This window comes from Dasypus novemcinctus, chromosome 2 (assembly GCF_030445035.2).
Source record: "Dasypus novemcinctus isolate mDasNov1 chromosome 2, mDasNov1.1.hap2, whole genome shotgun sequence".
Taxonomy (NCBI): Eukaryota; Metazoa; Chordata; class Mammalia; order Cingulata; family Dasypodidae; genus Dasypus; species Dasypus novemcinctus.
In genome coordinates, this window is record NC_080674.1 from 44,206,071 (window position 1) to 44,221,315 (window position 15,245).

The window sequence follows — 15,245 nt, forward strand, 5'->3', positions numbered from 1 at the left end:
AGGAAATTAGCAAGAATATAAAGGAAGGTGAGAGCCAAGGAACAGAGAATCAGATATAATTCACCTCGTTAGTAATGAGGAGCAGAGTATTATTCAACATGTGAAGAAAAGAAGTGGCCCTGAAAAGAAGGCAGAATAAGGAGAGCCAAATCAATAATCAGACAAGGTACAGCTCAAAATTTTTTTCTAATGTAAATTATTAATTAATTATAAGTATAGGAATATAACTTCTTCACTTTTGAAAAAATAGAAGAAATCCCAAAAGTATGACTGTACAAATATTCAAACAAAAACTGAGGATGCTGGAAGGTGCCATGACAACAACTGTAGTGATCATTCACATTCAAACACAGACAAGAAGACATTAAGAAATAAATTAGCAAAGTATACTATTAGTTTTTTTGTTTATTTTTAATGGAAAATCAGTATATTCATTCCTTTTTCATGGCTGAGTAAACTGATAGAATAGTTTATGAACAGGACAGCCAATGCCCTAGAAGAGCATTAAGGGCGATATTTCTTTTTATTTATTTAATAGGAAAAAAGCACGTAAGTATGTTTATTATAGTATGTTATTATGTAAGAACAAAGGACTGCAAAAAACCTAAATGACCAATTTCAGAGTACAGTTTAATATACTTTTATTCCAATGTAACAGACTGTTACAGGAAGACTACAAAAAATGTTCATATAAAATGAACAAAAGGGAAGTGGACTTGGCCCAGTGGGTAGGGCGTCAGCCTACCACATGGGAGGTCCGCGGTTCAAACCCCAGGCTTCCTTGACCCGTGTGGAGCTGGCCCATGTGCAGTGCTGATGCGCGCAAGGAGTGCCCTGCCACGCAGGGGTGTCCCCACATAGAGGAGCCCCATGTGCAAGGAGTGCGCCCCGTAAGGAGAGCCACCCGGTGTGAAAGAAAGTGCAGCCTACCCAAGAACGGCCCCGCACATACGGAGAGCTGAAACACAAGATGACGCAACAAAAAGAAACAAAAATTCCTGTGCCGCTGATAAGGACAGAAGTGGTCACAGAAGAACACACAGGGAATAGACACAGAGCAGGAGAGAAGAGGAGAGAAATAAATAAAAAATAAATCTTTATAAATAAATAAATAAAATGAACAAAAAGTATATATATATGCCTTCAGTATTTTCCAGATACTTGAAAAAAGTTTACATAAAAATGACAATTTGCCAAAATGAAACTAATTAGATTTTTTATAAATTTTATTTGCTATTTTATATCCTTTTCAATTAAAAAATTACAAAGAGAGGGAAAGAAACTGACAGGTGTTAGAAGATTAGTCATTTTGGGAAGTAGGGTTGAACACCAATTCCACTTCCATATGAGAACACATTATATTTACAAAGCAAAGGGAGAACACATTATATTTACAAAGCAAAGAGTTTGTAGTCACCTAGGTTTTGTTCCTGTTTGAAGGTACTTACTAGATATGTGACTGGGGCAAGACTTCTTCAACTTCCTATTAATTTATCTGTAAAAACAGGAATACCACATAGTCTATAAGGAATACATTAAATAGTGTTTGTAAAGCACTTTCCATAGTGACCAGTATGCACCAAGTGCCCAATAAGTAAATGGTATCTGTTAACTATGTAGTTAATCATGTTCTTTTGCTCCCACACCTGTCTCTCATTCTTATCTAATCGACCCTGAATGATCTGGTTTAATTCCTCAATAGCCAGTTTTATCTCTGCTCTTTGGTTTGCTCCTTCACCACTGAGATTCAGTAATACGCGTTTACTAAGGTACATAGTAAGTGCTAAATACATAAGAGCTGAAATTTTATGCACCTAGCCCCCATCCCTATATACTTTGATTGCACCAAACTACCTCCTCCTTTTAATCCTGAGATTTCTAGCTTCCAAAGATCAACCCATTTCCTGACTTCTGTTAATTTTCAACAGATTACTGCTAGATTTATAACACATCATCAGTTGTTAACAGTGATTTCACCTACTACCTAAGAACTACAGGGAAGTGGATGTGGCTCAAGCAATTGGGCTCCTGTCTACCATATTGGGGGGTGTGGGGGGGTCCCTCCAGGTTTAGTTCCCAAGACCTCCTGGTGAAGGTGAAGCCAGACTGTGCCATGGAGACCTGGCCTGTGCCATGAGCTGACACAAGATGATGCAACCAAAAAAAAAAAAGAACTGAAGGGGGAAAAATAGGTTCATTTGATTAAATTTAAATCAAAGAAGCACTTTTTAAGTAAATGCCATTTTTCACAGTATAAATCTAGGTGATCTATAATATAAAATTAAAATTAAGTATACAGAGAACCAACAAGTTGGCGGTGGAGTAAGGAGCTCCTAGAATCAGCTTCTGCTAGAGTGCAGTTAGTAAACTCCCAGAGCTCTCTGGAGCTAGCTGAAGCACCTGTTTGGAGGCTCCAGGAGGCCAGAAGAGCATCCTGCAATGTCCTTGGGGGAATGGAAGGAGGAGAGTGCCCGTCTGCAGAGAAGTTTCGTAAGCAGAGCATTCCACTCCGCGAAGCCTGGTGCCCATTCTCCACCGAGGTTCAAGCCACCTCAGGAGCTGTTCCCGCGCAGGAATTGAAAGCTCCACTTCCCCAAAATGGGGGAGAAAGAGATGGTTGGGCACCAACTTCAGCTATGATGAGTAAACTCAGCAGACTAAAGCATAATCCTGAGAACAACTAAAATTTGAGTCTGTCCAGGTTAGAAAGAGACCGGGAGCTGCCATCTTAACTCTGCACCTGGCATGAGGGGAAGTGGGTGGACTGAGGATCCCAGTGCTGGTGGGGACCAGCTTCTTCCCATCCAGGTCAAATTGCAGCTCTAGCCTAAGCCCCAGTGCCACCTCTGACAGGGAGGAAGCTGCAGGGACCTGTGCCAGCCTCTCTGGGAAATTACCAGCCAAGCCACGGAGGCAGTAGCTGCCCCAGAAGCTGTTCTGTGACTGGAATTGGAAGCTCCATTTCCCAGAGACGGGAGGAGGAGACAGTTGGCTGCCGATTTCTGCTACTGATTGGGAGACTTGGCTGGCTAAGAGATAACCCTGGGAACAGCTGGGGTGAGAAGCAGTCCAAGACAAAAAGAGGCCAGTGGCCGCCATTCTGACTCCACCCCCAGCCTGAGGGGAAGCCCGGCTGACTGAAACTCTCAGTGTCGGCAGGTACCAGTTTCTTTCACAAAGACCAGCCTGCAGCCCACCTAGGCTTCAGCCTCACCTGTGGTGGGGAGGAGGTTAAGGAGCCCAGCACCAGCCTATACAGGTAACTGCAGATAACTTTGGCTGGCACAGACTGAAAATCAGAAGTCTACCAGAGCAACTGCGGTCATCTTGGACCCACACTGTATAGATTGCTGCCCACACCTACAGCTCCATTTCCGCCCAAGGCAGGGGAGAAACGGATGTGAAGCTTCATCAGTCTCTCTGGGCAACTAAAGTCTAGGCCTGCACATGGATTATTCCACATAGCTGTGACTTTGTCCCTACCCCTGACTAAGGAGAAAGTTGGAAGAAGCTTCATTGGTCCCTGGTGCAATTAAGGCAGCTTGAGCCTCCACAGCTTACAGCACCAACTACATGCTTGGCTCCTACTGCATAACCAGAAAGGGAGAAATGATAGGAAGCCCTAAACTAAAGAGAAAAACTGCTCCCAGAAAAAATACTCTAGTAAGCCAGATGCGAAGACACCAACAAAAAATTAAAATCCACACCAAAAAACAGGAAGCTATGACCCAGTTAAAGGAACAAGATAAGCCTCCAGATAACATAAAGGAGTTGAGACAACTAATTATAGATGTTCAAACAAATCTCCTTAATAAATTCAATGAGATGGCTAAAGAGATTAAGGATATTAAGAAGACAGTGGATGAGCACAAAGAAGAATTTGAAAGCATACACAGAAAAATAGCAGATCTTATGGGAATGAAAGGTTCAATAAATGAAATTAAAAAAACATTGGAATCATATAATAGCAGATTTGATGAGGCAGAAGAAAGGATTAGTGAGCTTCAAGAAATGGCCTCTGAAAGTGAACATACAAAAGAACAGATGAAGAAAAGAGTGGAACAAATTGAACAAGGTCTCAGGGAACTAAATGACAGCAAAAGGCATGCAAACATACGTGCCATGGGTGTCCCAGAAGGAGAAGGTAAAAGGGGCAGAAGGAATATTTAAAGAAATAATGGTAGAAAATTTCCGAGCCCTATTGAAGGACATAGATATCCCTGTCCAAGAAGCACAACGTACTCCCATCTGAAAAAATCCAAATAGACCAACTCCAAGACACATACTCATCAGAATGTCAAAGGCCAAAGACAAAAAAAGAATTCTGAGAGCAGCAGAGAAAAGCAATGCATAACATATAAGGGATACCCAATAAGATTTAAGTGCTGATTTCTCACCAGAAACCATGGAGACAAGAAGACAGTGGTCTGATATATTTAAGATACTACAAGACAAAAACTTCCAGCCAAGAATCTTATATCCAGCAAGACTGTCTTTCAAAAATGAGGGTGAAATTAGAATACTCACAAATAAACAGAAACTGAGAGAATTTCTAAGCAAGAGACCAGAATTTCGGGAAATACTAAAGAGTGTGCTAGTGCCTGAAAAGAAAAGACAGGAGAGAGGGGCCTGGAAGAGAGTCTAGAAATGAAGATTATATCAATAAAAGTAAATAAAAGTATCAAAAGAGTGGTGAAAAGAAAATATGACAGATAAAACTCAAATAGGAATAAACTTAACCAATGATGTACAGCACTTGTATTCAGAAAACTGCAACTCAATGTTAAAACAAATCAAAAAAGCCCTAAATAACTGGAGGAACATTCCATGCTCATGCATTGGAGACTAAGTATCATTAAGATGTCAATTCTCCTCAAATTGATATACAGATTTAATACAATCGTGATAAAAATTCCACCAGCATTAAAGAAAAAATTGAAAACATGATCATTAAATTTATTTGGAAGGGTAAGGTGTCCTGAATAGCCAGAAACATCATAAAAAGGAAAAGTGAACCCTCATCTCCAGACTTTAAATCATAATACCTACCTATGGTGGTAAAAAAGCATGGTACTGGCATGAAGACAGACACAATAGACCAATGGAACCAAATTTATGGTTCAGTAACAGACCTTCCCAGGTATGGTCAAGTGAGTTTTGACTAACCTGTCAAACCCACACAGGTCAGGCAGAACAATCCATTCAACAAATGGTGCCAAAAGAATTGGACATCCATAACAGAAAGAAGGAAAGAGGACCCTATCTCACACCTTATTCAAAAATTAACTCAAAATGGATCAAAAAACTAAAAGTGAAAGCAAGAACCATAAAACTTCTAGAAGAAATTATTGGAAAATATCTTCAAGTCCTGATGGTAGGTGGTGGATTCTTAACGGAGATAGATAGAAGTTTCAATTAGCTTTACTGTAAAATTGTGGAAATATATAGAGTGGATGGTAACACACAGTGAATAACAGCTAGTTTATAAATGGGGATGTGACTGAAAATGGTAGTCTAGTTATGTGGGTACCAGTTGACAGAGTGCTTGAGAATAATCTAGGAACTGGATACAGTAAACCAAGAGGTGGGTGAGAACTGTGGTTGATGGTACAGATGCAAGAGTGTCCTTTGTTAGCTAGAACAAGTGTATATGACTACTGCAGGGTGTTGGAAATGTGGAGAAGCATGGGAGAAGTACAGCTGGAGTAACCTATGGACTGTGGTTAGTAGTTATAATATTCTTGCATCTATGCAAGAGATGTACTGTGTTGATACTGAAGCAGTATGGAAAATGTGAGCCAAATGTACACTATGGACATGGTAATAATCAGATGATATTATTTTATCTGTAGCAAATGGCATACCACATTGTGGTGTGTTGATGGAGGGGTGTTGTTTGGGAATTCTGTACATGTGCATGATTGTTTTATAAGTTTACAACTTCTGTCTTAAAAAAATATATTTAAAAAATGATAATAGGGTGGGTTGGGGGAGGAACACACCAAATGTAAAATAAGAACAATGATTAGTAGTAAGATTGACAGTGTTCTTTCATAGTTTCTGACAAACGTCTCATGAGAATGCAAGGTGTTGGTGGAGGGTTGATGTATGGGACCCCTGAATGATGTTATGCATGTTTGCTTTGTGGGTTCACAACTTTTACTATACACTTAATTGTTTATGTATGTTCATATATAAATGATATAAAGATAGTAATCAGATTGGTTAGGGGAAAAATACTTTGTTTAATAGTAATATTTTGACAATGCTCTTTAATCATTAGTTTAAAAAGTTTAAAAACAATACACGTTATTGGTGGTAGGGTGAGATGTTATATATGTTTGTTTGATGTTATATATGTTTGTTTTGTAAGCTCACAACTATTATACACTTGTTTATGTATGTTTATGTATGAGTGCTATATTTCAATACTTTTTTTAAAAATCAAAAAAAAGCAACTTTGGACAGAAAAAGAAAAATTAAGTATACAACTATTAAAAGATAATATTTGTGGCATACCTACTTTGTATCCAAACATACTCTTTCACCAATGCTAGAAAGATTGATATTATCAGCAATATTTTACAGGAAACTGAACTTGCCAAAGTTTACATACCAAGTGAGTGGCAAAGACAAAATTTGAACCCAGGTCTGGCTCAAATCTTGTACGTTTTCCAAAAATAAGTGACATGGGATAATTTTTTAACGGCAAACCTGAAAAAGATATGTAAATAACTCAAATATAAACATCCTTTTAAAAAAACATAAATATTATAAGTTGAACATATCAGAGGAATCCTTAATTTATATTCCTCACGTTTGGAAAATAATAGACCAAATTCCCCCATACTTATTTATAAGAACTATTCAAAAAATGCATCCACTCATTTAAGAAACAGTTATTGAGTGCCTGCACCTATTGCGTGACAGGCACTAGTACTATTAACATTTTCATATACCAGAACATGAATCCAATCTACTGAAAACCTGCCTCAAATGAATTTCAATGTTAAAATATCAAGAATATATTTTATTAATACACCCTACCAAATCAATATAAATAAGTTACTAAAAAAATTAAAGCATTGTAAGAGAAATGAAAAGCATAAAACTACCTCAAAACATTATGATATAGCAAGTTTATCAGTTTGTAAATGAATTTTCTACAATAAGATATTCACCGTTAAAATTAACAAATTAACAAAGTAATCTTTGAAAACAGGTTTTCTGAACTGTATGGTTTAGTTTCCCAGCTGCTAAAACAAGTACCACAATGGGTTGGCTTAACAACAGGATTTACTGGCTGACAGTTTTTAGAGTAGAAGTCCAATTAACACCATTTAGGTGTCAGCAAGGCAATGTTTTCTCCCAGAGACTGTGGTGTTCAGGGGCTAGCTGCCAGCGATCCTTGGTCCTTGGCTTTACAATCACATGGCAATGCACATGGTGATGTCCTCTCTTTCTCTTCCAGATTCCACTGACTTCCAGCTTCTTGCTTCTGGTGGCTGCTTCCCTCTGGCCTTCTCTGTAAAGCCTCCAGTAAAAGGATTACAACCATGCTGGTTTGCCACATCTTAACTAAAAATAACATCTTCAAAATGTCCTACTGACAATGGGTTTACACCCACAAGAATGGATTAAAATTAGGAACATGTTTTCCTGGGGTATATAATTTCAAGCCACCACACTGTACTACTACCCATACCAATGATTTCATTTCCCCTCACTCCTCCAAAGATCAAAACCCAAGTCTCCTGACTCAAAGCACCCAGTCCAGTGCTTTTTTAACCTTTCCACACACTATTTTATGCCCCAGAAGGCACTGTCGTTTAGGCCCCATCAGGGTCAGCTGCAGATCTCCATGAGGAATGTAAAATTTAAGGCAAACCTGCCCTGGGAAAATGCTCTCCATCTATCACAGCCCTATATGTGGGCATCAGGGCATCCCACCATAAGAACCTGGACCACAGACTCCCAGATGTAGGCTTGCCTGCCTTATAACACACGGCCTTTCTTGCAGTGCCCACTCCAACCCAACCTACCCCCATCTCATTCTCCCAGGCTGAACACACACAGTTTAAGTAGGCCAGAGAATGATTTCTTAAATGAACACACTGTATATACATGACAACCGGGACCCAAGCAAATGTAAAAATGTGAATGAGCATCAGCCATCCTGTGCCCTCATACAATGCTATCTGTGGAAGTTAATTTAACTGGGTAGGACTTCTTGCTCCTACAGCTTTTGAATTCTTATATCTACTTTTTGAAATTTCACCTCATCATCATATCAAGAATCACCTCTTATAGCCTTCTCCTCAGTATTCTGTTTTGGGAATTCTAACTTTATTTGTGCTAGAAAAAATCATAAACTAAGAATATTAGAATATTCAAGTAGTGGTAATAAAAAGTTACCTTGATTCTAAAAAAAAAAAAGAATATTAGAATACAGCTTCAATGTATGTGCTATAAAACACTAGGACTGGAAATTCTGCACAGAAAAAAAAATGTCATAGTCAAATAAATCTGGGAAGAAATGCATATTCTCTCACTTTTGGAGACACACTACACATATTAACACTATAAAGGCTCTGAGAAGTCCTATGGTAAAGAAACATGTTAAATTTTGTTTAACCTGGTATTTTCCAGTCTTAATAGGGTACATGTTTTTACCACTGAGGTTTTCAAATAAGATCCCAACACTGATGACTCTAAAATATTTTCTCTTTCAGAGTGGACAACATCCCTTTCAATTTACCTGTTCTTCCTCTATTCTTTCCCTCCTTCATCTCAGCAAAATCTTGGTAATTTAAGGTTGTCTGGTGATAATCTGTTATGTGTTCCTTACAGCGCTAAGAAACACACATATGATCAGAGCTGAGCCTCAAAATAAACCTATGATGCAGGTATCTTATTTTACAGATAAAGTAGCTGAAGCTCTCAGAGATTATGTAATTTGTTGAATAAAGCTACTAAATGATTAGGCTGGGACACATCTTCTGACTCCAAGTCTTTTGACCTGGATACCTACCCAATCATCACTACGCAGTGGGAGGAGAAAAAAGGCTTAGAACAATATTAGAACCTGAATTGTTTTCTCAAAAATAGGCTAAAGATTCTCTTCTACTGACTAAACTTAGTTGCAGCCAAATGAATTGCCGTCCAATCAATCAATATAGTAAATGGACTTTGTCAGAAATATGTATACTAAGGGATTTTTCCCCCGTTCAAAGCAAAACTTTACTCTTCAGTCATAGTTTTACAACAGTACTAAAATGTTACTTTTGAATGAAATGGAAGACTGGTCTTTCAGCCGGGTAAGAATTGCAAGTCACCTATGCAAAGGTTACCAGCATTCACAATATCTCCCTCACAAGAAGAGGAGATTAGTCAACCAAATATTACCTAACAATTCAGTTATAGCTTCCTAAAGGGAACTTCATCTACTGTAGAACATTGTAACAAATGCTCTTCTAATCAGATATCCAAGCCTGAGGTGAAACAAGATCACACTTTGAAAGAGGGGATTTTAAATAGGATAGAGATGCCATAGGGATTGACATATCTTAAAGACATTCTAATTGCCTAGTCATTTCATTCTCATTCTAAAATGAAAAGAATTAAAATTTCATGGTTAAAAAAGTAATAGGGAAATAATGTAATTCTGGAGAGAGGTGAGCTTTAAAAGATATAGGTGGAAATTTCAGAAAGTTACTTTTTTTTTTTAAAACAAAACATTTCAACGATAAAAGGGGCAGGAAAGGGATCTTGCAAATACCCATGTACTACCACCAGCTTAAATAATAAAGCATCACAGATACAACTGAAGCCTCATATGACTTCCCAGATTACTTGCTGCTGCTTCTCTACCCAGAAGAAACCACTACCCCAAATTAGATGTTTATCATTCCCAGGCATGTTTCTTTCCTGCACATGTATGAATCTACAAACAATATAGTAACATTTTTTGTTTTTTATTTATATAATTTTAATTTCATACATTCTTTTAAACATGTACTACCAGCACTAAACACATAATTCAAAGTTCAAAAGGATATATACAGTAAAATGTCCTGCTGCTACCTAGTTCCCCTTCCCTAAGCAACTAATACAACCAGATTCTTGTGTATCTTTAAGAGACAATGAGATACATATTTACAAATATTTAAAAATGGTAGCATACCATACCCACTATTCCACTATCCTCTTTTTCCATACATCTTGGAAAACTGCTCCCTAAATTATATAAAGTTCCTCACTTTGTTTGTTTTTCTTAATGTTTTCAAGATATTCCATGTATGGTAAACCAAAATCTAATGTGCAATCTTTGGGGTTTACAAAAAATACACTAATGAATAACCCATCGTTTCACACACAAGTATATCTACAGGATAAATTCCTAGGAGTTGAATTGCTGGATTAATTTAAATAAATATTTTCACACTCTACAAAGGTGGTACCAATTTATATGCCCACCAGCAATACATGAACACTTCCATATTTTTCACATTTATAAAAATGGTATCGTATACTTCCACAACTTGCTTTTGAGGCCTTACCTTAGGTTCTTGAGATTCATCCATGCTGATAGATGTAGCTTTAGCTCATGTATAGATTTTTTAATTAAAGGAAATTTTAAATAATTCCTACTGTGATTCATTCACAATCAAAAAGAACGCAGTCTGGGAAACGGACTTTGGCCCAGTGGTTAGGGCGTCCGTCTACCATATGGGAGGTCCGTGGTTCAAACCCCGGGCCTCCTTGACCCGTGTGGAGCTGGCCATGCGCAGTGCTGATGCGCGCAAGGAGTGCCTTGCCACGCAAGGGTGTCCCCCGCGTGGGGGAGCCCCAAGCGCAAGGAGTGCGCCCGTGAGGAAAAGCCGCCCCGCGTGAAAAGAAAGAGCAGCCTGCCCAGGAATGGCGCCGCCCACACTTCCCGTGCCGCTGACGACAACAGAAGCAGACAAAGAAACAAGACGCAGCAAATAGACACCAAGAACAGACAACCAGGGGAAGGGGGGAAATTAAATAAATAAATCTTTAAAAAAAAAAAAAAAGAACGCAGTCAAAAAAAATAAAAATAAAAAAAGGAGCACAGTCACCTATTTACAAACCCCTGAAATTGCAATTTTATATAGAAGTAGTCATCACTTAACAAAAAGGTTATAGATATAAACAACTCATTTAGGAAGGCACACCCAGTCTACTAAAGAGACCCTCTTCTCCAGGAAAGCTAACAACAAAAACTGCCATTTTAATTTATTGCAAACAGTAACATGACTCTTTCTTCAGCATGCTTTTTTAATTGTTCTTGAGATGAGGGGAAGAAGATTAGACATGACTATCAAGAGAGTAAAGTCTAGCATCTTGACAACCAGAAGAAAAAATTAAAAAGTACCTTGGAAATAATAAAAATTCAGGCATAATCCCAATCACCCTAGTTTTCTGTTTAAACATTCCCCTCAAAATGCTACAGTCAGGTTACCAAAGGATTTGTTTTTGTTTTTGTTTATGCCCATGACAGAAAACAAAATAATCTTCCGATTTCCTCTCCTAAAGATTTTTCCTGTAAGCACAGAATATCATTTTAGGAAGTTGCCTTTTCAATATCACATCTTCTAATGGATTTCTCTTCTATCTTAAATTTACCAATGTTTATAACTAATTTTAAAAGCTCTACTCCAAATTGTCTCCACTGAAATAAATGGCTCAACCTATTATTCAAAAGAATTTTCCTCAAATTATGGCTGGTATAAATTACTAATGTCACCACTATGGTGGTTATTTTTGCCTGCTCACCCAAGGTCCATGTTTTCCTTTCTCTATCCTAATGATACCCATTTCTGTGTAGGTATCTGCCTAGTCCCCCCACACTACCCACGTACTTCAGATGAAGATGTCCCTCAAATACAGATCCAAGGGTGGGCCATATTCCTCCCAGAAGAACACAAGCCTAAGCCAATCAGCACGTGGTATCCCTAACCAGGACTGGATAAGCCAATCAGACTTACTCAAGGTACACTAGACTTTGTTGCTCTGGAAATAATGTTCTTCGCTAGGATGTGTTGGCCTTTCTCTTACTTATGGCAAAAAGCATCCTCTTTAACAAAAATCCACTGGTTGAGGAATCTAAGCAACACCAACTAATGTGTTATGAACAAACATACTCTTATTCACAAAATTTCATCTTATGACCAACACGGCTTTTCTATATTTGGGGAGATTGTTGACTTTGACAGAGTATGGTACTTCAAGAGCAAGAAGTGAAAACTAAGGGACAGCAGAGTAAATGAAGAGATTCATTCATGCCACAGTCACATAACAGATCAAATCCAGAAAATGAAAAACCTCTTCCTAACTTCCTTTCTCCCATGTCAAAAGCCACTTAGCAAATAAGAAAATGAGACCTGACTCAGATTAAGGTCTATAATAGGGGAATGAAAAACACTGTAATTCAAGCATAACTCTGGGAAGAGTAGGGACATCTTTGTCGGGCATTAATAAGTACTTCTTACAGATACCAGTATACTAAAGAGTAGTTTCATAATTTGCCAAATAAGAGCTAAAATGATCATTTAGAGGCCACAAAAACATTACTAGACTAATACAGATCCACCCTAATAACTGTTATTACCCTACTCTGGCATTTGTTTCTTTCTTACATTGTTGGCCTTGCTGATTTTCATAAGAAGCTTTAGGCAATTGTTTCCCTGTGCACTATACACCAATTTTTGGGTTCTATAATAAAGGGCAAGAGAAGAAAGGGTTCCCCTCTTCCATCCCTAGATAAAATCAGAAAATGTTTATTTAGCCCTGGGAGAATAAAACTCAGTTGGTGAATTCACTGTACAGACTTTCACAAACTTTTCTCTTTCAAGTCAAATATTTGCCAAGTGCTCAGTAAATATATCCAAGTCACTGTCTATTATTTATGCAAAACCAATGCAAGAATTATTTTCCTCAGTTTCATACTTCCTTGATCTACATCCCTAATCACAAGGTCAAAATTTTAAAGAAAAAAGTATTAATGCCCCATAAATTTTGCAATTATACTATTTGTGCCAGAATTAGTGAACTGGAGGGCAAGTTCGTTATTTCCAGAAAACTGGGTCTCACTTTTCTTTTTTAAAAAAGTTCAATAATGTGCATCAAGTTGTTTAAGATATAAATATCCTGTGAAAATAAATGGAAACGAACTGTATAAATCAACTAATAAATACTGTCTGGAGATAACATCTACACCAACCACTAGATTTAGCACAAAGAGAATGAGGAAATCCTGATAATTCAGAAACACTGAAGGCACGGAGTCGGCATTTCAGAACGTAAACCATGCACCGCAAATATAGAACCCGTTTAACTTCATTAATTGCCCCAAAGGAAGTCAGTGATTCTCTCCAACGAAATGGCACTTGTGTGTTTTTTGTTTGTTTTTAATTCTGTAGGCTGCCCCCAAAGCAATCTCGCTCTTCGGGGAACACATTTCACACTCGGGAACCAGCAAAATCAGGTAAATGGACAGCCTTAAGAGAAGGGAAATACGGACAATACCCAGGACTGCCCGGAGAAGCTACGGGCTGGCCGTGAGCCAGAGGAGCACAATGCGGGGCGAACCGGAGGCCGCCTCCCAGGGGCTCCCGGCCAGGGATCTCCGCGCTCTCACCCAGCTCGCGGAGCGCGCCACGCAACGCCGGACTCCACCCCAAGAAAGTTCGCACCTCCGCATCCCCGCCCCAGGCACAGACCAGCCCCTCAGACCGCGGCGCCGTCGTCATGGCGACGGACCCCACCCCGCCCCCAGCGGCCTTAGGGGGCCGCGCCGCAGACCCCGGGCGGCCTCGGGCCCCACTCGGGTCAGAGCCTGGACAGCGGCTGCCCAGCCAGGGAGACTAGAAGGGCAGGCGGGCAGGGGAGGATGAAGAGGTGCGAAGAGCGAAAGTCGCCCGGATACTGGGCTAGGGCCGAGCCCAGCCGCGGGGGTCCTCACCCTTCACTTTGCCGAAGGTGCCGACCCCTAGCGTGTCCCCCAGGATGTAGTGGCCGATCTTCACCCGCCCGTCGTGTTTCTGCTTCTCGGCTGCCGCCATCTTTCCCCAGAAATTGAGTCTGCGCATGGCGCCACAGGAGGGGGCGGAGGGGGCGGGCAGGGCCGCGCCGGGGGCGGGCGGGGTAGGGGTGGGGACGCGGGAGGGGAGCGGCGGCGGGGAGGAAACCGCCGCCCTCCCTGTTCCCGCAGCGGCAGTAGAGTGCAGACGCTCCCCCTGGCGGGGCTGACGGGGGTTGCTGGGGGGGGCAAGAGTACCCCTTTCCTTGCCCGGCATCAGTGCCTGCTTGGGCGCCCGCCCACCTGCGCGCGGGAGGGGGCTTCATGGAGAGAGAGAAGGGCGATGGCCCCTCGGCTCCTTTCCTCTCCGGTGGAGTCCCTTCCCGCTGTGTTTCCACTTTTGGTTCCCGGGGACCGCTCCCGGTGTGATTCCAAGGGGAAGGTGGAGACTGGAGAATCTTGCAGGGGTGGTGCAGATGTGTGGTTTATTACTGGTGTAGCTTGAATTGAGGTACAGCAAGGGTAACCTCCCTGCCACTGTATTTCTAACATTGATTTTCAGCTTTCCTTCTGGGATGGAATATGAAAGCATAGGGAGTTTTCACTTGTACCTTTGATATAGTTTCTCTCCACTATTTCTTTTTTCAACTTTGCGCAAGTTGCTGTTGGGTACTGGAGTAGGCTTTGTCAGTCTGTGTCCCAGATGCTCTCCTGAAATTTGCTCCCCAAAGTAAGCCCTGTTGCAGGCAGCAGGTTGAGGATGTACGTGAATGGTGGGAGAGGGGCTTGTTACCCAGACCTTTTGGCATAAGAAAATTAATGTTTTTAGATTATCAATAAAATGTAAATTTCATTGGACTGAAAATAAGTCTTATGTTTCCATCAGCCAGATCAATGGGCAAATATTTATTGCATTTCAATGAATAAGACTTAAGTCTTTTATCTGTACAAATGGAATCATGTCATATCCACGGAAAAGGAGAGTATACCTATTTGTAATCAAAATGTGAGTTTATTACTTGATGTTACTCCTTGTAAAATGGAGCAAAATCAAGTGTCTCACTCAAAAAACATGTGCTTTCAATTTTACAGTGCCATAGCATTTGGACCAGTATCAATAGGTAAAAAGCTGTGCTCATTCTTGAAATAGTATTTGTTTAAAAGTCTTAAAATGTTGTAGTTTTCTTTTCACATACTTTCT

General features: G+C 40.0%; 1 protein-coding gene across 1 annotated transcript in view; it reads right to left on the reverse strand.

Annotated features, from left to right (window-relative positions):
* Positions 1 to 14,242, reverse strand: part of PRKAA1 (protein kinase AMP-activated catalytic subunit alpha 1) — a 35,952-nt gene extending 21,710 nt beyond the window's left edge. Inside the window, exon 1 of the mRNA XM_004448204.4 lies at positions 13,988 to 14,242. Within this exon, the coding sequence (XP_004448261.1) occupies positions 13,988 to 14,114 (127 nt within the window). The 5' untranslated portion in view covers positions 14,115 to 14,242. The remainder of the gene's footprint in view (positions 1 to 13,987) is intronic.
* Between the last annotated feature and the right edge of the window lie 1,003 nt (positions 14,243 to 15,245).